This window comes from Garra rufa, chromosome 6 (assembly GCF_049309525.1).
Source record: "Garra rufa chromosome 6, GarRuf1.0, whole genome shotgun sequence".
NCBI lineage: Eukaryota > Metazoa > Chordata > Actinopteri > Cypriniformes > Cyprinidae > Garra > Garra rufa.
This window is the reverse complement of record NC_133366.1, coordinates 37,230,530-37,258,296: the sequence shown is the minus strand read 5'-3', so window position 1 is coordinate 37,258,296 and position 27,767 is coordinate 37,230,530. Positions and strand designations below refer to the sequence as shown.

The 27,767-nt window shown below is 35.5% G+C and overlaps 1 protein-coding gene across 1 annotated transcript in view; it reads right to left on the bottom strand.

Annotated features, from left to right (window-relative positions):
* Positions 1–3,770: 3,770 nt before the first annotated feature.
* ugt8 (UDP glycosyltransferase 8) overlaps positions 3,771–27,767 on the bottom strand; it is a 32,773-nt gene continuing 8,776 nt past the window's right edge. The window contains exons 2-6 of the mRNA XM_073842979.1: positions 25,590–26,416; positions 17,630–17,772; positions 11,999–12,075; positions 8,899–9,118; positions 3,771–6,172 (exon numbers count right to left, since the gene is read on the bottom strand). Of these exons, the coding sequence (XP_073699080.1) occupies positions 5,812–6,172; positions 8,899–9,118; positions 11,999–12,075; positions 17,630–17,772; positions 25,590–26,414 (1,626 nt within the window). The 5' untranslated portion in view covers positions 26,415–26,416 and the 3' untranslated portion in view covers positions 3,771–5,811. The remainder of the gene's footprint in view (positions 6,173–8,898; positions 9,119–11,998; positions 12,076–17,629; positions 17,773–25,589; positions 26,417–27,767) is intronic.

The window sequence follows — 27,767 nt, the reverse complement described above, 5'->3', positions numbered from 1 at the left end:
TAGTGTCATGACATTTACGGCTCAGGTAATTGGCTCAAAAGCAAGCAAGGTGTCCCACTTTGTGCCTGACAGGCTGATCAGGTTAGGTTAAGGGGTTGAGGCCTCATTAGCTTTTCAGGCTGAAATCGTGGCACCTTTCTGAATGAAGAAGAAAGAGTGCCTCCCAGAACTCTAATTGATGCTTGTTTCTTTGCTCCTCTTTCAGCCTCTGACCTAGAAATTGATTAAAGTTTGCCACCATGAAGTACATATCAATTCTCTGAACACACTGAGGACTCAACGACTGTAGAGAGAGTAAGCTTCCAAAAGAGTTAAAAGCTTGTGATTACTGAACAGTGTAGCACCACTGATTCACTGCAGTTTCCAGCTGAAATGAACACTAGTGGTAGTAAAACACAAATAACTTTTAGTCCTGTTTACACAGATTATGACTATAGGACCTGGTTATTTATTGCATTTTTGCTTGGTCCCCTACACAGTATTATGTTATAATCTCAAAACACTTTTACCATAGTGCATGATTTGTTAACTAATACATTTTGACATCTGTATCACATCATCAGCTTCATATAGAGTGTTTTCATAACGCGTTATCAATCGGCCATTTTGGTGGCAATAAACATAAACAATGCCACTGAACTGAATGAACCTTGCATATTTAGCTGATTATTGCTGCTGAAAATGATCAATTATTGTCATTTTTTTGGGCTGTACTAATTGGTCGGACCGAGAAAAACATTTGGAGAACTATAGACTGTCAAAAGTTATAACAAATAAAGGAGAAGAGTGCAAAAAACTGTCTGAGGAAGGCATTTGTGGTTGGCCAAACTGAACCAGGATTTCCAGGACAAGAATCTTGACAACATTCCTGTTTGTTCTTATTATTTTCAGTCAGGTAGGTGAAATATACTGCTTGTATGTATCTTTACCATCTATTAACTTTAGTTTGTCAAAATATTGCACCCTTTCCTGTTTACAAGTCCTTTTCTAGAACAACATATTCAGTAGTACATTAACAGTGCAATCCATGCTGTTGTTCGAGTATCGCCTATATGGCCGTGCATCCAGGTAACTGACCAAATCATGACGTAAGTGCAAACCCTCTATACAGCTTTTCTAATGTGTTAAAAGTGCTCGGTAACTAACCTTGTACAGCATTGCACTTGCAGTTTGGAGCGCTTGGGTACAAACCTGTGAAACACGAATCACAATAAAAGCAAATACTATTTATATCCCATTTGCTTTTTTAATAATGTTTAGTGTAGGGTTAAAGGCACAGTGTGTAATTTTTTAAGCTAGATGGTGCTTATTTAAAACAAACAAAGAAACAAAGGCGTAGTTTGATGATGTTGTGATTGAGTGTGGAATCAGTGTTGTCATCTTCATCCCAACAGCCGATGCAATCCGACGGGACTCTGGCAAAAATCATATTCATGGCTGAGCTAATGTATAGAAGATTTATTAACGTCACTATAGTTCGAAGCAGGGTGTCGCTGGAGCGATTGCTAATGAGAGACAAGCGCAACACATGCTCAAAAGCTTTTATTATGGCACAGTCGACCGCTTCCACTCTTTTCCTGTGTATGTGGAGTAGAGCAGCGCTGGTTTGTCATACTAGATATGAGTGTTTTGAAAGTTCTTTTATAATGCTACTTTTTAAAATGCATAACATATTAAAGCGTCTTTGGTGTTTCCATGTTTCCTACAAAATACAACCCCAAGTTGAGGGCCTACACTCTTAAAAAAAAGTGCTTCACAATGCCATAGAAGAACCTTTCTGTTTCAAAAAAGGTTCTTTGTGGCAAAAGAAGGTTCTTCAGATTATAAAATGGTAAGAAAGAGACGGTTCTTTAAAAAACCCTTGGACTTAACGGTACTGTGTGGAACCAAAAATGGTTCTTCTATGGCATCGCTGTGAAGAACCTTTTAAAGCACCTTTATGTGTACATGATGCCACAGGTCAGCTGGTTAAACGAGTAAAAAATTATTTCACTAGATTTAAACATCCTTGGAAACATTTGGGATCATAAGTACACAAGTCAACTAAATATATAACACTGCCCTAGTGGATTTTGTACATTTTAATCAAAAAACTTACTTATTATGCCTTTAAGTGTATGTGGTGCATTATTTACCTTTTTGAATTAGCCAGTGTGTGGGGTGTATGTTTGGGCATAAAAAACATCTACAAAGTTACAAATCTCAAAGTCCACTCCAAAGCAAGATATTTAGTTTATAAAAATCCCTTTTCAAGAACTACAATGAACAGCTCCTTTGGACTACAGTGTTTGTTTTCCGGATGCTATGATGTCACAACGTGGTATCCCGCCTACGAAAATTCAAATCGTTGGCGGGTGGGGAGGGACGAGTTGGGGGATTCGCCTAACTTTAGCAATGTAGCTTCTGAGATGCTTCAGCGAGCCGCAGAGTGGCTTGTATAAACGCAAGCATTGACTAAAGTGTCCGTGAACTTGCGCAGTTGTACACGGAACTTACTGCTTTTGGATAGAGCCGTCTTAGCTGTTCGCCAATCGCAACGCAGTGGGACTGCTAACCAATCAGAACACATTGCGTATTTCGGAAGGCAGGCCTTTATCAAACCCGGAACTAATTGAGCCATTTGTGCCAGGCTGAGGAGAAAGCTATTGTAATAATGTAAATTATGTGAAGAATAATGCGTTTTTCAAACCACCAAGCATGAGAGCATGTTCTAGTGCACAGACAAAAAAAAGACTTTGTAAAAGAGCATAATAAAGGACTCCTTTAACCTTTATGTACACCAGTCATTATAATAAAACATTGGTTCATGGTTATAAACTGACCTTTTATCGATGCTCACTGAATATTTCAGTTCAACATTTTGCAAAACATGCAAGAAGCTGTGTAATATCAATTTGCAGAAACATCGCCACAGGCATGTTTTTCAATGAGCCTGGATTGTCTAATTGTGAAATCAGAAAAACAGTCTAATTAAACACTAAACAGTCTTCATACACAAACACGCATACTGAAACACACATCACATGCTAAACTGTCGGTGAATAATTAAGAGAAAGATGGGATAAAGTGTCAGTTTATCTCTTAATCAACACACACACGCACACAAATGTTCAGGATACACACCCATCTAATGTGACAGTGCTGAAAACATAAAGACAACACCTGATACCTGTGGACCAACCGGCGTGTAGTTTTACACTCCCTCATCTCCCCCTGTAGTCATCTATTAACTAAGAAATCTGAAGTCGCCCGCTGTTTATTGTAAGCTGTTAATTGTATTCAAAGCTCTTCACCATTTTCAACGGATACAATAGTGAGTTAGCAAACCCTATGAAACTGATAGCACCAAATGCACATTTTTCAGAATAAGGGTTATCAATGAGGTCATGGGAAAAAAATGAGACGAACCACTTCGGGACAGTGTAACTTGAGAACACAAGTGAGACGCCACGCATGTGCTCTGTAACTTTCAGACTAACTCACTGAATTTCCTTTAGTGTTACACACTCTAAAAAATAAAGGTTGCAAAAGGGTGTTTTTGCAGTGATGCCATAAAAGAAGCATTTTTGGTTTACTAAAAAGACAGTTACTAAAAAGAACCATTTTGAAGAACATTTTAATTTAATTTAGACTACAAAGAACCTTTTCCATGGATGTTCAAGGTGCTTCATAGAACAACTGATGCCAATAAAGAAGCTTTACTTTGAAGACTATAGCTAGGTTCTTATTTCTTACAATGCAATGAAGAGAGATTAATCAGACGACAAGTGTAAGCAAACAAAATATTTAATGTTTATTTACCATTAGTATTTTTGTTTGTCTTTTTATTTACATAACACAGACACACATTAAATCATTATGAAAAAGAAAACTAAAAAAATAAGACTAAACTCCTTCAAGCAGCCTTTATCAACTACTTCTAAGGACTTTATCAGGAAACAGACTATGAGAGACAAATGTACTGTAAGTGAACTGGAGCATTGGTTTTAAATTATCAGTATATAAAGCCAAAGCTGGACACAAGTAGGCTCAAGCAATCCCATTCGAATGTACACGCATACACGTTTCACATATAAGAAATCGCAGTCTATAACCACTCACACACACAGCCTTAAAGGTTAGAGCCCATCTGCAGCTTTTTCCCCTGTTGTTAACCATCTACTATTAATACTGAAAATCATACAAAACAAACAACTAGAAAAAAACTATTATAATGTTCAAAGTGTGTGAGTGTGCCTCACTGTTTCACCAGTCATAGCTCTGATGCATTTGCAGCCATATTGCAGCCAGTGTATTTTCAAGTATGGACATTCTAAAACAGTGCTTGGCTGAAGAAATGCTTTAAACCTCGTGGTAAAAACAGCTTCAAATCGTTACGTCAGTAAATCTTCATTTAAGTCATTTAGGGTTAAGGTGATCTGGGAAATATGAACAGTATTGTTGTGGTACATTTAAAACAATCACACTGAGAGAGTATTGCTGGCAACAGTTCAGTCTGACATTGAGTTGTAAAACCAGCATGTGATTTTATAACAGGTTGTCCAGTGGCATTTCTTCAAATAAAACCTCTGAGGCTGAGAATGCACTTTAACGCACAAATAATTGACAGAAGTTCTGTTTATTGCCAGCTGGTGAAAAGTTACACAACTAAATGTTAGATTGACATGTTAACCAAAATATCACCTTCCACTGATGAAATGGCTGAAGGTTAAAAGAACCAGTAGAGCACCATGGGAAATGTTTATTACAGTACCAAATTCTTCCAGGTCACTCTAGGCCTACTGATTTGTGGGAACATGTCAGCAACACTCATCTGATACACGTTCTAATAAAAATAGTTTGTTTGGGACATTTCGAGACACACAGGCACTCACACATAAAAACTACTGTATACCCCCCTCCCCCCATTAAAAAAAATGTTTCTCCTAAGCATGATTTGCTTAATAAAATAAAGCATCGAGTAAAGATGAGGAAGAATTTAACTTCAAATTTCAAAACCTAAACATCCACGAAGCAACATAATAGTATGGGTAATCATTAGCATATCTGCCAACATGAGGATTGTGTGAAGGGATGTTCCACCTTATCCGAAACAACACGGAAACGCGACAAAGATGCTCTGAGACTGTTAGTATACTAGTATACTGGCTCTTAGCATTTCAAAATTATTCAAGTTTAACTATTCCCAACAAAATCTCTAGCATTAGCTAATGCAGACTTGTGTCTACAAGGAATGCGAAAAGGAAAAGCATGTTAAAAGATTAAGGCAAGGCTGGCAACATAAACACTAGCAAGTATGCTAGCTTGCTAGCACTACTAACGTCCGGGAGTTAATATTCCTGAAGAAATGACAACAAAGTAGGGACGGAGTGCGTGAAACATAAATATAGAACATAAATTAAATTCAGTGCACAACTGTGCTGTGTGCACAAAAAAGTATGAAATTTATATAAATAGATATAGATCTCTGTTGTATTTGGATGTAGTAAAACCTGATGCCCCATAGCACGATAGCTTCTTGTTAAAAACATTAATTTCGGAACTTTTTCCACAAGGATAAACTCAACATTCAGGACCGCAACTGAACATTAACTCCATTCACCAGGGGGAAAAAAGGTCCTCGGGAGCTTTCCGTTTATGTTTTCTGGTTTCTTCCTTCCTTACTTTGGCTTCCCACTTACAGCTTGTTATAATGGTTGGTTTGTTTCTTTATTGACCCATGTATTTATTTCCTGGATAGGCCCTGCTTTGAGTGAAGAGTAGTTAATTCCTCTCTTTAGTGAAGCGTTAGTGTTGATTTCTCCTAGTGCTTTACTTTAGTTTCTTCTCCATACTTTTAACATGGCCATTTTTTTTGTGCTTGCCATTAGGAATTCCATTATGACAGTGTCCGTTCACCTTGTCTGCTGGAGATGAACCGCGCCCCAGTCGTGATTGGATGTACTTGCCTATTCGGTATAGCAAGTAGCCGAGTAGAAGCAGGCACACTCCTATCACCACAGCCACGTCCAATAAGAAGTACTGGTAGGTGGGGATCTCATAGACTGCAGAGCGGAGGTGATCGGCACCGCGGTGACGGAGTAAATAGCCTATCCAATAAACTGCCCGACTCACTGGATGACCTGGCTGATCTTTATGAATCTGAGACAGCAGCTGTGCTCGCTCACGGTACCTTAACAGAAACAGAGATGGAGAGGTTTCAGAACATTTGAGACAGCATGCGTATATCACCAACAGGATGTTGATCTTGATATAAAGGCCACAAGATGGCACTGTACCATAGTTTCATGAACCAACCTTAAAGATAGACCAGCTTTTCTTACTTTTGTGAATGTAAATCCAAATAATTAGCTAATATTAATATTACTAATAATTTGGGGGAAAAATGATTGAAATAATGTAATATATCACTCTAAAAAATGCTTGGTTAAAAAGGTTTTATTATACAGGCTGAATTTTAGGGATTTAGTAGTATTGAAGTTCATTTCATCCCAAAATTAACATTCTGTCATGCTTTTCCTACCCTCATGTTGTTCCAAACCTGAATGTCTTTCTTCTTGCGTAGAACAGAAAAAGAGATATTTAGCAGAATAGCCAAGCTGCCTTTTTTTATACAATGGTGGATGGTGGATTGAAGCCCATTAACGTTCACTCTTAAATACAACCCAGCGGTTGGGTTAAATGTTTAACCCAATCTTCTGGGTAGTTTTATTTAACTTAGCTATTGCTTAAAAATAACTATATTTCTGGCTAAAAATGAACCCAAAATAGGTTGTAAATTAAAAATCAGACACATAATTACTAGAGGCATCAGCAATAATCATTTGAAGGTGAACATTTATTAGTCACTTGAATAAATAATAATTAAATAATTTAAAAAATGTTCAGTTTTTTATTATTGCTGATGCCTCAAGTAATTATGTGTCTGATTTTTAATCATATAGTCATTTTTAAACAACAGTTGAGTTAAATAAAACAACCCAGAAGGTTGGGTTAAACATTTAACCCAACAGTTTGGTCAAAACAACCCATTCGCTGGATTTGTTTATAATTCACAATTTTTTAGAGTGAATGTTAATGGGCCTATATCTACGATCCACCACTGTATGGGGAAAAAAAAAAACCAGCTTAGACATTCTGCTAAATATCTCTTTCTACTCGTTCTACGCAAGAAGAAAGTCATACAGGTTTGGAACAACATGAGGGTAGGTAAAGGATGACAGAATGGTAATTTAGGGGTGAACTGAACTTTAAAATGCCCTAATTATGCCATTTCAAATATTGCCTTTCATGCAGTGTGTGATGTAGCTGTATGTGAATGTAAATGATCTGCACAGTTGTAAAGTCGAAAGTGTTCAATACATAAAGTTATTGTCTACCAAAAGAAAGAAGCGACTCTGAACAGCCTGCACTCTAAAAATGCTGGGTTTAGCCTGCTGGGTCATTTCATTGGGCTGTTTTTAATATTTTTATCTAGGTGCTGGGTAGTTTTTCTTCACTCCAAAAAATGCTAGGTTACTTTGCTGAGTTCAGCTTGTTGGGTCATTTTATTGGTTTATTTTTAGTATTTTTACTCAGGTGCTAGGTGGTTTTTCTGTAACTAAGTTGTTGGGTCATTTTTAATATGTTATTAAATATTGAGTTATTTTTTTCTGCCCAGTCGCTGGGTAGAGCATGTCTCCAATGAAACCCAGCTGCTAAGTTAAAGTCAGAGCGTGAGCTTTTTGCTTTCTCTAATCTCTACAGGAAATAGTATTTTGAATCCTACTTGCGTGACAGCTAAATGTCATGGTGTAACACATAATGCGCAGTGTCTATGTTGCACATTATCTGGCCCACAAATAATTTGACCCACTTTTAAACACATCATTTGACTGCTTCTCTCATCTCAGGGAGTTTAACATTCACAAAATGCTTGCTCCAAACCAGCTGGCTCCACTGAATCACCTGTAGGTATGACAAATAATATATGTTTTTTGTTTTCTATTGAGCATTCAAAATATGGAATTATGACAATGAGTGTATTGTTTCTGACACAGACTGAACCATCTGACCAATCAGAGCAAAGTAGGCTTACAGAAAGGAAGGGTTTAGAAAGATTGAATCTTTGAACTGCTTTGAACAAATCGTTTGAGAATCAGAGGAAAACGAAGTGATATCAAATGCATATTTTGAGAAAACAAAAGCATTGTTTAACCTTGCATGCATGTAAACCTATTGTAGACTCCCAAAACAATATAAGAAACCTTAAAGTGGCATAATAGGGGCACTTAAATACTGGTAAATCTCTAAAATTCAGCCTGTACACTCTCAGAAATAAAGGTACAAACGCAGTCACTGGGGCAGTACCTTTTCAAAAGGTACACTTTTGTACCTACAGTATTAGGTTCAAATATGTACACTTTAAGTACTAATATGTACCTTTAAGGTACCAAAATAGACTATTTAGGTACAAACAAGTACCTTTTAAAAAGGTAGTGCCCCAGTGACAGCTTTTGTACCTTTATTTCTGAGAGTGTAGAATGAAACCTTTTTAGGCTACATTGCTCTTTAGCTCCCTGGATTTGTTAAAACACTAAGGGTCTGCAAATATTGACACCATTGCAGGGTTTTCAACAGGTCTTGTTTATCATTAAACTTGAGTAACCCCAATTCCAGTCATTAAAGATTAACCCAGCTCTGTGTGTGAGGGTTTGAATTTGTATTACCTGTTTTTAATAGACATTTACAATGACTTCAGATAGTGTGTGTGTGTGTGTGTGTGAGTGTGTGTGTGTTTGTGTGCGTGTGCGTGCGTGTGTGCGTGTGTGTGTGTGTGTGTGTGTGTGTGTGTGTGTATGTGCTTATCAATGCACTTTTATTCATTTTATACAGGCATTTTATACACATCTGAATTACCTTTTGTCTGTAATGATATTAACCATGGCGGTATAAAGGTCTTCTTCACTCATCCTTTTCCACTCAAGCATTATGCCCATGCCTTTAGCCTGAACTCGCGTCATTGTGTCATAATGATCTCCAAACAGTGGAACACCCACCACAGGAACACCATGATACATGGCCTCATAGATGCTGTTCAAGCCCCCGTGGCTCAAGAAGGCCCGTGTGTTTGCATGGCCTGTGAGTGAACAACAGATACAGTGTAAGAAGTAAAGACAACCATTATTGAAAAATGTGCAATTTACTAACAAATACCATGAGCCGCTGAACATTTACCATAGTTTCCCCACAGTAATAATCATTTAACTGTGGTATTTTGAGTGAGACTGTTGTAATAACAGGGTTACTGTAAGGATGGCCTGGATGGCTCCTCTTTACTAACATTAACAACTGGTTCCTTTAAAGGGAACCCTGGGTATTAAGACTTGCATGGCTTAATATAACATTAAAGATGTCTCTTACTGAAATATGTAGTAGAAAACCCATAATTTTTCCTTCTGGAGCTTTAGTGAGTGTTTGAACCTTCTGTAATAGTTGTATATGAGTCCCTCAGTTGTCCTTAGTGTGAAAAGATGGATCTCAAAATCATACAATCATTGTTGAAAAGGGTTAAAAAAAATGCTGAAAAACCAAAGGATTTGTGGGACGTGAAGGATTTTTCTGAAGAACAGCAGGCAGTTTAACTGTTTAGGACAAACAAGGTACTCATGAACAACTAATCACAAAAAAATGGGGTCATAAATGTAACTATTATTTTCTCTTGTGGACTATATGTAAATATCTTCTATGTGAAATATCTTATTCAGGTCAGTACCAAATAAAAAATAACATACATTTGGTATGTAAAATAAAATGTAAAATAATTATGTATTTTAGACTATGCAGGTGCCATTACTTCGATTACATCAAATAATTGCACTCAGTGAGCTCCTAAAGCTTCCTCTTGTTTTTTTTTACTGCAACACAACTCAGAAAATAAAAAACTGATTTCAGTTGTAATTTACAGTCCAAAAGCAACAAGAGAAGCGATGTAGGTCTTAACTGCTTTCCTAGTGATAAGAAGAGGAGAAAAGAATGGAAAGATCCCTGTGGACGAATAAAACTTCCTAAAGATTCGCCTCTTTGTTCTTTTCACTTAAGCCCTGATGCCTTTGAGGCTTTTAGTAGACCACTGCTACTGAAAGAGCTTACAGGGAGCAATGGATATAAGCATAGTCTTAAACCAAATGCCATACTATCAATTTTTCACCACAAGGAGTCTAAACATCTCCGGATGTTGAGTGAAATCCGCACTGAGAAACTCCTTCGGTGGCTGCCGCATTATGACAAGTGTTGGCATGTTTACATCCTGAAAGGATGGCATCTAGTGTTTCTTGTCTCTGCCATCTGTAGCTGTGGTCTACTAAAAGCCTAAAAAGCGTCAGGGCTTAAGTGGAGAGAACAAAGACGCAGGTCTTCAGGAAGTTTTATTTACCCACAAGCATCTTCCGATTCTTTTCTCCGGTTCTTATCACTAGGAAAGCAGTGAAGACTTACATCGCTTCTCTTGTTGTCCTTCGACTAAAAATTACAACCAAAAAGCCACTCAATGTGGCATTGTATCAGTATTATTTTTTCCAAGTTGTGTATTCTGAGCTGTCGTGTGGTAAAAATAGCAACAGGTATCTCCAGCACCACACCGAGTGCAACCATTTCACGTCATTAAAAATAATGGCGCGCCCCATAGTCATTTATGTTATATTAAGCCATACAAGTCTTAATACCCTGGGTTCCCTTTAACAATTATATGTAGTTGTTCTGAATGTTTTTATACGTTGCTATTGTGTTCTAAGTGGTTACTGGCTCAAAATGTGTCCACTCCTATGATAATCTTGCTCCTAGACTTGGGTGCCTCCTTCAGTTTATCATCAGCTGCTTTGATTGTTTAGAAAAATAAAGACACACCTCTCATTAATAAGCAAATGGAGGTGAGATGAGTCACCAAAGATTAATACTGGGGATTTTGTGTTCAGACAATAGTGATAAGTGCCTTATAAAAGCGTTATAATTCTACTAAAAATAAAAGTTAACAAGACTGATCTAATAGTAGCAGTTCTTCATTCAGATGCTCCTGTGTGAACATGAGCCACTCTTGGCCTTTACACTCGTCCCTCCCTGTACATGCATGTACAACTTCTTCCTCTGGATGTGTCACAGTGAACAAAGAGTTTTATTGACCTTTCAGAGTCACTAGTTGTACATTAGCTCATCTAGTACCCTTATATCTCTTTAAAAATACATTTAAAAACACATAGGAAAATCAAAGACATTTGCATATGTTTTTGTAAATTTGTCAGAGGTTTCTCACGGATAGGGTGGGGTGTGTACAGTGTACAGGTACTGACATGAGGCAGGATATTTTCATTTTATGCATAAAGTTGCATACAATGTGTGCAATTTCATTTTGCACTCTGATTAAACTGTTTTTTATTGTGTCGACCGTGGGCAACTGATTTTGATGTTCAATCCAGCTGAATTTTAAACAAGTAAGTGTTTGTTTTAAACAGCTTAGAGTCCTCAGAGAAGAAATGCCTCAGGCCCATCCTGTCTACTGACTTTGTGTATCAGTCTTCATTTCTTGTCGTTATCTTTGGTTGGATGAGCAATTCAAACTAATTTGAGATCACAGCACAGAATGCATCGACTAGCTCATCAGAGAACAGGAAGTGTGGCAGACAGCAAAAAGACAGTGAGAGAAAGAGAGAAAAGAAAGAATGATGGAGACAGAAAGGCCCTCTGTGACCTCAAGCCCATGGTGCACAATGAAACAGAAACTCATTCACACAAACAAACATGCACAGGCTTTGTGTCCTCTAGTACAACAGAGACATTATCCTAAGAAGTGCTGAAAAGAGCAATGAGGAGGATGAGTTCTCTCTCCCTCACGCACACTGGAAAAAAAAAATCAAGTTAATCGGTTTCCCAGTAAAAATATATAGTAGGTCTTTTTATAAAAAGAAAAAGAAAAATTCTATAAGAATTCTCAGTGGTATTTAGTAAGCGATAGGATGATACTTACCCAACAGGTCGTTCTGTGGCATCCAGTCCACTAGTTTAGTATTGTTGCCCAGATTGGAGGGAGGAACTCCAGAGAACCTGCAGAGAGATTGAACTCATTGAGATACAGGCATCCCATTCTACAAGCTCTTCAAACATTGTGGATGAGACAACCATCAGCTGACAAGAATGAAGAATTTGTTAGTTATTCAAAGTGTCATAGATATGAGTGAGATCAGGGGAGTGTGGTATACTTTGGAAAGGAAAAAGCACATTAGAGACAGAGTATGAGAGAGACAGAGACCAAATATTTTGCATGCATAGATTAGATAAATACCAACGCTTACATTCAGAAGGCAAATAAAAAGATGAAATACAATGAGCCAGCACCAAAACGAAACCAGATCCTTCTACCTTGTAAAGCATGGCTCCAAAGAGATATATATATATATTTTTTTTTTTTTTACTTTTTTGCAGTAATGCATACCATATATTACATGTAAACATGATAGTTATACTATATATAAACATTACATGAAGTTTGATGAAACATGAAGAGCTACAACCATTGTACTTTTGAGAAAGGCACTGAAGGCAACACGAAACTGTATTCACAACCCATTTGACTATGTAAAGTGATGGATTTTGAAATGAAACAGAATATTCAAAGAGCAAAAGCAATGTCGGATGGGACCTGGATGTTGTAGTAAATTACTGTGGTAACTACTGGCAACATTATAGAAAAGCTGCTTTACCTACAACAGTAAAAAGCAGTAACAGCTGTAAAATGCTATTGGTTAGCATTGCTGACCACATATGTGACCCTGGACCACAAAACCAGTCTTAAGTCGCTGGGGTTTGTTTGTAGCAATAGCCAAAAATACATTGTATGGGTCAAAATTTTTGATTTTTCTTTTATGCCAAAAATCATTAAGAAATTGAGTAAAGTTCATGTTCCATGAATATTTTTTGTAAAATTCCTACTGTAAACATATCAAAATGTAATTTTTGATTTGTAATATGCATTGTTAAGAACCTAATTTGAACAACTTTAAAGGTGATTTTCTCAGTCTTTTTGATTTTTTTGCATCCTCAGATTTCTGATTTCAAATAGATGTATCTCGGCCAAATATTGTCCTATCCTAACAAACCATACATCAATAGAAAGCTTATTTATTGAGCTTTCATGTGATGTATAAATCTCAGTTTTGTCAAATTCAACCTTATGACTGGTTTTGTGGTCCAGGGTCACATATGCAGAAAAGAGCATTATTGTCAGATTATGAGGACAAACAATTTGTCTTCAGAACCTGCACTGATAAATCAATACAAAAACACCAAGAACACACACCACACAAAAGATTTATATTTTAAACAAATGCTGTTTTTGGAACTTTCTATTCATTAAAGAATTCTGGAAAAAAAAATCATGAAAGTTTCCACTAAAATTGAAAAAAATTAATCAGCACAACTATTCCTTTTAAAGGAAACGCAAAAATGAAATTTGTGTCATCATTTATTCACCCTCATGTCGTTCTAAACCTGTATGAGTTTCTTTCTTATGCTGAACACAAAAAAGATATTTTGAAGAATGCTGGTAATTAAACAGTTCATGGTCCCTATTGGCTTCCATAATATTTCTTTCCCTACTATGAAAGTCAATGGAGACCAAAAACTGTTGAGGTCTTCATAATATTTTATTTTATGTTCCACATACAGTTGAAGTCAAAAGTTTACATACACCTTGCAGAATCTGCAAAATATTAATTGCTTTACCAAATTAAGAGGGATCATACAAAATGCATGTTATTTTTTTATGTAGTACTGACCTGAATAAGATATGTCACATAAAAGAAGAGAAAAGAATAGTTGAATTTATACAAATGACCCCATTCAAAGGTTTACATTCACTTGATTCTACATACTGTTATTTTATATTTTTTTGTTTAGTGATAGTTGCTTATGAGTCCCTTGTTTATCCTGAACAGTTAAACTGCCCACTTTTCTTCAGAAAAATCCTTCAAGTGACACAAATTCTGTGTTTTTTCAGCATTTGTGTATTTTAACCCTTTCCAACAATGACTCTATGATTATAAGATCCATCTTTTCACACTAAAGGCAACTGAGGGACTTATATGCAACAATTACAGAAGGTTCAAACGCTCACTGATACTCGAGAAGGAAACACAATGCAGTAAATCAGGGTAAATTTAAATTATTTTGTCTTCGGAGAAACATGCATCTTCTGTAGCTTCTGAAGGCAGAACTAAATAAAAGAATATTATGGCAAAATAAGAAAAATTTACACATCTTCATTCTGTTCATCTTCAAAAGTTTACAATGCATCGTTTTTCCTTCTGGAGCATCAGTGAGCGTTTGAACCTTCTGTAATTGTTGCAACTGAGGGACTTATATGCAACAATTACAGAAGGTTCAAACGCTCACTGATACTCGAGAAGGAAACACAATGCAGTAAATCAGGGTAAATTTAAATTATTTTGTCTTCGGAGAAACATGCATCTTCTGTAGCTTCTGAAGGCAGAACTAAATAAAAGAATATTATGGCAAAATAAGAAAAATTTACACATCTTCATTCTGTTCATCTTCAAAAGTTTACAATGCATCGTTTTTCCTTCTGGAGCATCAGTGAGCGTTTGAACCTTCCGTAATAGTTGCATATGAGTCCCTTAGTTGTCCTCAGTGTGAAAAGATGGATCTCAAAATCATACAGTCATTGTTGGAAAGGGTTCCAAAACACAAAAATGCTGAAAAACCACAGAATTTGTGGGACCTGAAGGATTTTTTTCTGAAGAACATCGGACAGTTTAACAAACAAGGGACTTATGAACAACTATTTGATTTGGTAAAATAATAGACATTTTGCAGATTCTGCAAGGTGTATGTAAACTTTTGACTTAAACTGTAAGAAAGAAACTCAAGAAAATAAAAGTTTAGAATGACATGAGGGTGAGTAAATGATGACAAATTTTTAATTTTTGGGTGAAAAACTATACTATTCCTTTAACATTGATAATTGATAATAATAAGAATTGTTACTTTAGCATGTGATTTCATATTTGCTTTTGGACATCTGCTAAATAACTAATTAAACTAATACAACAAGAGTACTTGAGATCATATGAAGCCTTTGTCTTGAAGTCTGGCTTGAGACTTAGTAAAGAGCAAACACACAGAGCTTAAAGGCCAGTATGTGCCAAACCTAATGACAAACATTCTACAGTTACTAAGAAACCTGACAGCAGTCAGTGACTCTAATTACCATTACTATAATCTATGCACAGTGTGAGAGGGAAAGAGTTGAGGCCATATGTTCATGACTTCATGTCTGAATACGTAACAAGAGTGGTATATTGTTGCAGTTCACTGGAGTGTATATGTCTATCTGTACAGTATATTTATATATGTGTGTGCGTGTATGTGTGTGTGTTCCCTGGGCATTTCCACTCCCAACAGTATCCTCATTAGTAAAGTCTTGCCATGGCACATTTGCATGAATGCAAGAACGCAACTGAGATTATATGGCATGACTACAGGAGTCATGACAATATGACTGCCTATGACAACAACAGGTGTTGCTATTTATAAGCGTGCAGGTTCACTTAGGAAAAGACAAAGAAGAAAGAATTATGATTGTAGACATAAAGAAACAAAATTAATCCAATGGGAAATTTAAAATGTACATGCACTTGTGACATATTTTTTGAGCTGGGCTAACTCAAAAGTGTATCACATTTAAAATACAAAATTATTTGATAGATTCTGCTTCATATAAAAGACAATTTTATATATATTTAAAGTAAATAAATAATTCCATTAAATATGACAAAATATAATTGTGACCCTGGACCACAAAACCAGTCTTAAGTCGCTGGGGTTTGTTTGTAGCAATAGCCAAAAATACATTGCATGGGTCAAAATTTTTGATTTTTCTTTTATGCCAAAAATCATTGAGAAATTAAGTAAAGTTCATGTTCCATGAAGATTTTTTGTAAAATTCCTACTGTAAACATATCAAAATGTAATTTTTGATTTGTAATATGCATTGTTAAGAACCTAATTTGGACAAATTTAAAGGTGATTTTCTCAGTCTTTTTGATTTTTTTGCATCCTCAGATTTCTGATTTCAAATAGATGTATCTCAGTCAAATATTGTCCGATCCTAACAAACCATACATCAATAGAAAGCTTATTTATTGAGCTTTCATGTGATGTATAAATCTCAGTTTTGTCAAATTTAACCTTATGACTGGTTTTGTGGTCCAGGGTCACATATATATATATAATATGTTTTTTACTAACCCTCATGTGGGTTAGTATTTCTTCCAGTGTGGTTGCTCCATTCCATACAATTAATCCCTTATGGGGACTGAGGCTTTTTGCAAAATTACCATGATTATCATTAGTGGTTCCATATTTAAATTTTCGTCTATTCCCCACACAAAGCTATAATATGGCTTCAGGTGACTTGGAATATACCACACAAGTTAGTTCCAGTCATTGTAATTATATGGTAAAAGAACAATTCTTTACAATTTCTGTCTTTGTGTTCCAAAAAATAAATTCAAAGAGTTTTATAACATGAGAGTAAAGTAAATAATGACAGAATTGACCGTTTTGGGTGAATGACCCCTATAGAATTCCTATAAAAATTAAGTTGGGGGTTTCAAAAGCTATTTGTAAACCATTTTAGAGAGTAATTGTCTCTAAGCCTATTGTATTAAAGGGATAGTTCACCCAAAAATGAAAATTCTGTCATTAATTACTCACCCATATCATTCCAAACCTGTAAGACCTTCGTTCATCTTCTGAACACAAATTAAGATTTTGATGAAATCCGAGAGCTTTCAATGTTTTTGTTCTCTTTAAACACAAAGTATTCTCATAGTTTCATAAAATTCAGGTTGAACCACTGATGTCACATGGATGATTTTATCAATGTCCTATCTTTTCTGGGCCTTAAACGTGGTAGTTGCATTGCTGTCTATGCAGGATCAGAAAGATTTAATCAAAAATATCTTCATTTGTTTCCCGAAGATGAACAAAGGTCTAACAGGTTTGAAATAACATGTGGGTGAGCAATTAATGACATCTTTGGATGAACTGTCCCTTTAAATTTGTATTACAGAAAAAAAAAAATTAAACTCTTCCAACAATCTAAAAAAAGAAATTATGATCAGAACAATTGTCTAATTTTCTTTTATTGTCCTTTTTAGATTTTAAGTGGATCATGACCTGTGGAGGGATTAAATATCCCACTGCCAACAAAGGAGGAAGATGTATTGGGATTTAAAACAAAAACACATAGATTTATCATACTTACTGACAACACAACAAGTGAATCTGGACAATGCTTTAGTCCAAAATGAATTCATAAAGTTTTGCATTTAGAAACCATTGGAAAGTCTAACGAAACCACCAGATAATTTTGAATGAGGCTTTACTGGTTTGGAAATGGAAAACAAAATAGTTAGTTGTAGCCACAAACTTATCAGTGACCTGCCACCACAGGTCAGTTGCCAATGGATACTAAATGATAAAAAGAAAAACTATAATGGAAGGACACGCAGGTGATTTGATCTGTTGGCACAATGGTTCTCTGATCACATGAAAGAAAAAAAATGAATGGCAGTACCTCCAGATGACTCTCTGGGGAAGACGGCTCAAGGCTCCTGCAAGTTTTCGAGCAATGTCTTCTGACAGATACTTCACTCCTGCACCAAATGACACCACTACGAAACCTTGTTCATTTGTATCCTTCACCCAGGCTTCAAACTCCTGCAGACACGCAAATCAAATACAAAGTTCAACAATCTAGGAAGTTTGTGATCACTATATTCACAACACAAAGCAATTCAACATTATATTGAAATCAAAGAATTGCATTTGTTTCATGGTAGATGTGGTCTGTTGTGATTTCCCACTTCTTCAGTTGAAGAAACATTCTTGAGTCTCGGGTTTTGATAGCAGAAAGAATAGACTTCTCCATAGAAAACCAGACTCTGCTGCCGAAACAACCAAGCCAAGCCATCCATAGAGAACTAGTTCAGCTTGGTCGAGGAAGGGTTCTTATACCTGCCTTCTCACACAAACATGTCAAACTGAGTTATTGGGGGTCCTTGGATTTACCATTATAATTTGAAACATATGTTCTTCCCCACAATGGCCTAGCTGGAGGCCCCTAACATAACAAGTTCTTCTTTACCCTGGCCTCTCTAGTGGGCCATGGCCCAAACATATATGTGACCCTGGACCACAAAACCAGTCATAAGGTTAAATTTTACAAAACTGAGATATATACATGATATGAAAGCTCAACAAATAAGCTTTCTATTGACGTGTGGTTTGTTAGGATAGGACAATATTTGGCCGAGATACATCTATTTGAAAATCTGAAATCTAAGGGTGCAAAAAATCAAAATACTGAGAAAATCACCTTTAAAGTTGTCCAAATTAAGTTCTTAGCAATGCATATTACTAATCAAAAATTAAATTTTGATAGGTTTACAGTAGGAATTTTACAAAATATCTTCATGGAACATGATCTTTACTTAATTTCCTAATAATTTTTGACATAAAAGAAAAATCAATCATTTTGACCCATACAATGTATTTTTGGCTATTGCTACAAATATACCCCAGCGACTTAAGACTGGTTTTGTGGTCCAGGGTCACATATTTTGCCTAATATAAAACAGATCATATGTGACCCTGGACCACAAAACCAGTCTTAAGTCGCTGGGGTATATTTGTAGCAATAGCCAAAAATACATTGCATGGGTCAAAATTTTTTATTTTTCTTTTATGCCAAAAATCATTAGGAAATTAAGTAAAGTTCATGTTCCATGAAGATTTTTTGTAAAATTCCAACTGTGAACATATCAAAATGTAATTTTTGATTTGTAATATGCATTGTTAAGAACCCAATTTGGACAACTTTAAAGGTGATTTTCTCAGTCTTTTTGATTTTTTTGCATCCTCAGATTTCTGATTTCAAATAGATGTATCTCAGCCAAATATTGTCCTATCCTAACAAACCATACATCAATAGAAAGCTTATTTATTGAGCTTTCATATGATGTATAAATCTCAGTTTTGTCAAATTTAACCTTATGACTGGTTTTGTGGTCCAGGGTCACATATAGCTTCACCATATGAGACCCACCATACACTCCTAAAAACAGAGGTGCTTCACGATACCATAGAAGAACCCTTCTATTCTAAATGGTTCCACAAAGAACCTTTAACATCTGAAGAACCTTTCTGTTTCACAAAAGGTTCTATGTGGCAAAAGAAGGTTCTTCAGATTATTGAAAGGTAAAAAAAAAAAAAGAGATGGTTCTTTAAAGAACATTTGACTGAATGGTTCTCTGTGGAACCAAAAATTGCTCTTCCATGGCACTGCTGTGAAGAATCTTTTAAAGCACCTCTATTTTCAAGAGTGTATGTGATTCCTGCAATGTCTGCACATTTCATTCATTCGTTTCATACATGATTATAATAGTAAAATAACTTGATGCCAAAATGCTTGATTAATTCACATTTTGACCAATAAAAATATTCAATAGGTTGCATCTAAATTAAATACATTTGTTTGACTTATTAAAAATATAATTTTAATATGACTTCATACATCAAAAGTTATTTCAAGGGTTAGATAAGCTAGAAATACCACTGTACATGAATCTAGTAATTATTCAGTACCATAAAGTACCATAGTATTACCATCTGATACTATAGTAAGCACTCTGAACAGAAGAGAACAAAGTTTGTTAACACAATACTAAACATTTGTTTTATGAGGCTCTGCTGTCGTAAACATGCAATGAAATGGCTGAAGAATGCAACTTATTATTGGTGTTTACCAGCACATTGCAACAGTTTGTTCAAGTCTTAAAGGGACATTACTCACAACTTTGAACTTTCCATTTTTAAACAAGTGAAAACATTTGGTTCCTAATTTAAAATCTCAAGCTGCTTTACCTTTGACTAAGACAGACTGCATGTTTAAAAATCCCTCAACCTGAAACAATCATGATTAGGATTGCTCAAAACCTGTTTTACCTATTATGTCAACCATAGAGAAATGGCATTTTTGAGTGGTAACTGAAATGCCATCACAATGGAAAACGTCATTGTCTTTTTTAAGTGGTGTAAATAAGACTTTAGACCACACTGTAAAAAGTTTACCAATTTCAACTTAAAAACTTAAGTTTAGCAGCTGCCTTAAAATGTTAAGTTAAATCAACTCATTTTTATTGTAACTTAGATTTTTAAGTTGAATCTGGTGAAAACTTTTTACAGTGCAGATGTGTCAACCCCATTTTTGATTAAGGACGAGACTGGACAAAATCTCAGCTTGTTTCAGTTGATTTTTAAACAAAAAAAAATTATTAAACCTTGGTACATCTGCGAAGAGCAATCTGGAGCCTAAAAAACACTTCTTCCTGGTTTAAAAACCAATACTGCGGTAAATCAAAAGGTATTACTAAGAGAACTTAATGTACACATACAGAAATCACAGAATATGAACCAAACAAAAATATCCCCTCACTGCTCTTGGGTGGATTTAGTATTAAAAGATAACCTTAGCTTTAATAAGCCACCTAAAGCAGAACATTAACACAAAGTTAAGACTAAAATGAGACACTATATGGCTAATATTAAATTCCAAAGTGGAAAAATTAATTAGATGGCTCTTGGACAGTTGTGTCAGCCAAAGATATTTTGTCATTTGATTTCAGATAATTGTACATTGAGGCGAGAGCAAGCCATGTGATTGTGAAAATGTGTTCTGTCATGACATATAACATCTATATACAACTTTATCTAGTTACTTAAAAATCTGATAAATGTTTATTCATCTTGCTTATTCAGTTGATGATGATTTTTGGTTTAACCTTAGTTTAGGTTTAACTAATTTAACCAACTAAAAGCTTGAACCACACATGGAAGACTACAGATTATATATTTTTTAAACTTATATACTGTACACAGCAATAAATACACACAGAGTTTTATTATTATAGCCGAAAGATTTAAATATTACATATGACAAATGTAAATATTTACTGAAAATGTGTGCAGATGTACAGTACAGAGCAAAAGTTTGGACACACCTTTTCATTCAGGTGTGTCCAAACTTTTGGTCTGTACTGTAGATATGAATTCAACTGAAAAAACTTGTGAAAAAATATCTTTCAGGTGGTCAAATAGCAAATAGCAAATAGTGGTGATCTGCAGCCACCTACTGGTAAAAGTTATTTGTAGTCATGTAAATTATCCATGTTATCCCCATGAATTAAAGTTAGAAATGTGGGTCTTTTATAAAGTGAATTTTACGTAAAAAAGCAGTTTTTGTACAAAAATCCATTTAAAAAAATATTTATTTATTAATTTAGATATATTTAAAAATATCACTAACCCACTGAAAAATGCACAAATGTAGAGTAAAAACTTTAATAAACAGAAAAATATACAGTACAGACCAAAAGTTTGGACACACCTTCTCATTCATTTGAATGAGAAGGTGTGTCCAAACTTTTGGTCTGTGCTGTATTCAATGAACTTTGTGGACCTAATTGCGACATAATGTTGTTGAAACACAGTATATGTGCACACAATATGTGCAAAATTACTAGAAAAGGGACATAATGTTACTATCTATAATACACTGTTTACATGGAGTAAACATTGTTAACACATAACCAGAAGTTCATTCACCTAGACCTAGAAAAAAAGTATTCCCACAACAAAAACAGATTTACAGCTCAAATTATAGACTTAAATTATTATGAGTAATAAGTGCTTTACCAAAAACAAGAGCATGCCATTTTAACCTTTTAATTGTTTTTTAATTGTTGGTTCACATTTTTGAGCTTTAGCTGTTGATTATTATATTACAGCATTATTTACATATTCGAAAAATGCTAGATACAAATCTAAGATGAGTAAGGCTTTGTATTAGCATTTAGCATTCAATAAATCATGACTGTGGTCTATTACAATACTTGCAATTCTAAGCAACTCGATTCTGAAACTGAATGTATTATGGTAAGTAGAAAGTGCATTGTTAGAACTGTAGTGCAACTGTTAGCACAAAAAATATGGTATTAATGAGACTTAGTGTAAGCCTTTTGTGTTAGCAGTTAGCTTCAGAATAAGTAGTTTTTTTTGTGTGTGTAAGACCTGCTTTTTTGCTGGTTGAGGGAGTCCAGCTGCAGCTGAACAGCCTGCATTGGCCTGGCACTGACTGTCCGCTCCTCACACTGGTCTCAGTGTCCTTCATACACACCCGACAATGGCCACATTTACACACATTAACACACACACTCACACACCCTGCACTGACAAACACGCTATTTGCATTATGGCTCCACAGCATACAATGAGGCCATTTGGGCGCTTGGTATTCCAAAAGTGCAAGCTTAGGTTCAGAACCCCCACTCCTATTCAATGGACAGCTCCGCGCAATCACCCGCATTGATAAGAACAGCCTTTGTGAGCATAACGCCCGCAAGACTTCATATTATTGAGCAGAGATAATAATGACTTAAATACACTGGATTTTATAATGTTTATATAGCTACTTGTTTGTTTTCACCACTTCCGGCCTAATGATATTTAAACTGGAAAGTGAACCTAGGTCACTTGTTTAAGAGAGTGGGTTGTGGCATTTTTGTGTGAGGCTGGAGATATTTGGCATTCCTGTAAATCTTTAAATAAAAATGTGGTTCCTGCGTCAGTCGATCCCCTTATCAGGACATGATGTCATTTTCTTGCCATTCATGAATGCAAGCGTCAAAAGCACTGCATGTGCACACAATGCATTTACTGAAAGAACAAGGGAGCTTTGGAATAGAAATTGTAATTGTAGTTCCAACAGTGGATTGTGGAAAAGACAAACACATGTTTTGTTGTTTAAACTGATCCAAATATACAGTTCATTAGCTTTCCATTCAGGATGTGAACTAGTAGGCAATTTAAAAAAGATAAGCTGATAATTATTTTCCTGCTATGGCCAAAACCTGATAAATGGGTGATAATATAATTCTGTACTAATTTGTCTAAATAAACAAAAATAAAACACTGAAATCATTCATTTTAAATGTTAAAATGAGGAATCAAATTATAATGTACAGTATGAAAAGGGATGTTATTGTACTTGCTAAAGATTACATTTGACAGTGTTGTTAAAATATTCATGTTTTTAAAGATTAAGTGAAAACTAGATAAAAAAAAAGTGTCAAGACAAACTTTGAAGTTGGTTTAAAAAAGCCAGACCAGAGAGGTTAAATAAGTTTTATAAGCTAGAAGTTGTAATGTTTTCAGTTTGAAGTAGTTTAAAGCTTAAAGTAGTTTTAAAGATTAAAATTTGAATGTTTTGAAGGCAATACAGTCTGTTGCTCAATTTTTTTTTTTATTATTATTTGAAATTTTAAATATTTTTTCAGAAGAAAGACAGACAATTCAAATTTTAATGATAATCTTCTTCAGACATTGTTCTTTAAATAAAATAAGTATCAGCTGTATACAAAGTGACCAAAAATTGGTTTTCAACCACTGAAAATTGGTAATATTCAACAATCTGGGCATGGAGCCTAATTGAGATCCCCATATCTCTGATACTAAATGATATTGGGCCTTGAAAATTAAGGTTTCAAAATAAACGTTTATTTACAACTAGAATCTAAAAAAAAAAAATGTTATAGGCGTCCAAACTTTGGAAAAAGAATATTTATGGCACTCAGAGAGGTATGATCAATGCAGTTGTCTTGACAGAAAGAAACATATAGATAGATCTTTAGTTTCAAGATTATTTGTTCTTCAAACATTTCTCTTTAAAAGAAAAGTAGTACCACATTTTTGAAAACTTAACACTGACAATGTGTATATTTTAATGATTTACACCTGGAGGCATATTGAAATTCCAATATCTCTGGAACCGAATCTCATAGGGCTTTAAAAATAAAGATGCCAAAAGGAACGTTTGTTGAGACCCAATATCTAAAGGGGCAGTAAGATATCTTTAAAACTTGAGTTACATGCATGCAAACTTTGGAGAAAAAAAAAAAAAGCGCTGTTTCCCCATTTTTGAATGGTCACCACTGGCACATAATGCAACAAAGATTGGTAAAGTCAACTGATTTTACTAACAGACCTACCAATCTCTGTGTAAAAATAACATTATGATGTTGCTATCTTTATGAAGTCATTTTTACCCCCCTAAAATTTGGCTTTAAATCTCAAGTGAAAATTGCCATTTTGACCCCCCTGTACAAAACAGTGGATTACTCAGTAAATATTCATCCATGGAATTTATTATTTTGGGTTTCATCACTATACATGTATATCTTTCTTCAGAAAAAATATTAGCAACATCAAAAATTTGAGTCAGAGACCTCTGATTGAGTTGACACTGAATGTCCCTATTAGAAAAACAGATGTCAATATAAATCTATGGGATATTTATCATTTTTAAACTTCAGTTTTATGAAAGCCATAAGTCTGATCAGTTAGAAACGATATAGCACACTAAGTCAAAAAAAAGTCAGAAGAAGAAGTTGTTTAAATAGCAATTTCTCATTCGCATAGAGGGTGGGCTAAAGACACTCGGACAAACAGTTCAAGTGTCTACAAAAATAATGATGCCATCGAAACTAATCAAAATGTGATTTCATTAGACCATCGCCTCTAGTATACAGTCTGAATGTTAGCTTTAACGCACCCTCTATGGTGGCCCGGAAACATCACCACAAAATCAGCTGATTGCACAATAGTCGGCTTTGTGCTTGTTGGTCCATATGCAAAACTCAAGTGTTCATAAAAAAAGATCGGTACAGTAAAACTGTTCTATATTTTGTTTGCCATTGCTCCTATGAAGCACTTATGTTAGCTTTAACACACTCCATGTAGAAACAGCACCAAAAATTGGCCTTAAGCAATAGGGTGATTTGTATTGTCTCATATGGGAAGTCCAAGTATTGAAAATTAGGATTTTGTTAGACCATTACAATGTATGATGCCAGTTCAACCATGAAGAGAGCTAAGAAAGGCCAACTCAAACTGACTGGCGCATTCAACTGTAGTAATTAATATATATGAAGTACAAGTGTCCACAAAAACCATAAAATAAAATAAAAATTCTAAATATATATTTTCTTAGATAATTGGAAACTGCATTAAACTCTTTTGTCAGATTTATCACACCTTTACAGGTGGTAGAACAATAATTAAGCTCATTCAACTCATTCAAGGGAAAGTTCTAATGAATAACTAGTTGAAATTTAGCCTTGTGATAGATAGTTAAAGGGGTAGTTTACGCAAAAATGAAAATTCTGTGTTCTTACAGTTTTGGAATAACATGAGGGTGAGTAATTAATGACAGAATTTTTAACCCTTTGAGTACAATTATGCACAGGAGCATTTCCATCGGTTTGTTTCCATTTTTGTTACAGCTTGATTCCACTGTGTTAAGTAACACTTCCTTTTTATGCTTGCATGCTCCTGCCATTGTAGTATGGTACTAATATTTGTGCATCCCTAAAAGTGATGCCCCAAAAACAGTAAAACAATGTTTAGAGATTGTTTCTTACCTGTGGCAAGGGGCTAGGGGGTTTGGTGAGGATGCCACCTACATAGACAACATGTGGCAGAGTTGGTCTTGGAAACTCGAGCGCCATGTCAGTACACAGCATCCAGAGTCGACTGTTCTGAACTAGATCATGCATAGACACAGAAGGCTGGATGTTGTATTTCCTCATGATGCGATCATACTTGGGTAGTACCAGGAACTGGACACCAAATCTGGAAACCAGGTAGACTGCTGTGTTAGCAACCCGTTGAAACAATGACATATGGTCCGTTAGTAGAGAGTTAAATTCTGGAACGTAAGATAGAGGTGCCGGCGCCCCAACTTCCGCAGGGTACCACAGTCCCGTGCTAAACACTGCGTACTGGACACCCAAAATGTGAGCTATGACAAATCCACACATTTCATTGGGATCAACAAGCAGGAGGTCAAACTTTTCACGTTTTAGCTGCTCCATGACAGAAGCACTCCCAACAACGGCATCACAGTTTTGAGAATAATGGTCCAGGATGTCGAAAAGCTCCAGTGCTGTGAGACGCCCCGAGAAGATGTTGTGAACTTTTGATTGGAGGAAGTCATCGGCTGAGGTGCTGTTAAAGATCCCAGGGTAGCGCTGGAGACGATAATGGTTGGAAGGTGGGATCTCGCGACCTTCGGAGACCAGGAAGACTGTGTCGTGGCCCTCAGCGTGAAGAGCAGAGGCCAGGGTTTTAAAAATATACAGGTGGCTCTCAAACATAATTGGAGGAACTACCACGATCTTAGCTGCCCACGAGAAACTCGTCGTTAAACACCACAGCAATGTGGCAAGCAGGAAAAAAGCCTTCATGACTGCAAAGGGAAAGACAACAAATGATTAGTGATTTGTCTATCATTGACCCTTGTACTGAGCAACTACACAAATCAATACTTGTGTTAGCATTTTAGCATCCATGAAAGCATAACTGAGTCTTATTACAATATTGTGGCTAATAATGAATATTACAAAACAATAAATGGAATTAATAGTAGTGTTAATATCAGAACATAGCCTCAGAATGTTCAAGAGATTTTAGCAACATTAAACGTATTGGATAAATTGAATATCATTGGATATTAAAGGGATAGTTCACCCAAAAAACTTACTTATATATTTAGTTTAATAGAAATAAAAGGCCGTAAAAGGTAACAAGTGGAGTTACTGTAAAAAGAGTGCACTTTCAATACTGTTTCCTAACACACTTAAATACACATTTAAAAAGTAATAATGTAACAATTGTTTGTTATAATAATTTGTAATAATGTATATTTTCCTTCATGATTATTTAATTCAAGTTCCAATAATCTTTTGTCGTGATTTAAATAAATATACTTCACATACTATATAAAGACCTTGACTATAATTTTAAAGGGATAAAAATCCATGTTTTACTCACCCTCAAGCCATTCTAGGTGTATATGACTTTCTTCTTTCAGACAAATAAAATTGGTGTTATGTTATGTAAGGGATAATGTACAGGCAGCCGGTAGTTATCGCAGAAATAAGCCCCGACAGTGTGATCAGTCTTGTATCACACTGAAGGGGCTTATTTCGCGATAACTACAGGCTGCCTGTACATTATCCCGCTTATTACACGGCTACTTGCCACATAAGGAAAAAAACTGGACATGAATATGAATTTGAAACCTTTTATTGGCATATTTGTTTTAAATTAACATTTTTATCCTTCCGCAAAACGATATAGTACCACGTGACTAACATTCAAACTATGTACGTTAGTAAGACAATTTAAATAGATTAATGTCGAAATTTTCCATTGTTAATTGTGGTTGTCCAGTGTTTGTCACAAGATGGCGCCAAACGGTAATCTTTGTTGGCACGGAGGGATTTTAAACATACAAGTAGTACCGGCTATGCGTTATTACTTTGGAGCGGTGATTATTTGAAAAGATCGAACCTGCAAATGTCTCAACTGACCAATCAGAATCAAGCATTCCAAAGAGCCGTGTAATAAAGAGTTATATTATTCAATGTGCTGGCTTTTTCAACCTTTATAATGGCAGTAAACAGGTGTTGGGATTTAAAAGCAAAATAAAGTGCATCCATCTATCATAAAAGTACTTCACACAGCATGTGGTGGTGATGGACGTATGGCAAAGGATGTAGCCGTAGTGTAAGCGCCGGTGAGAAGTGGAGTGGAGT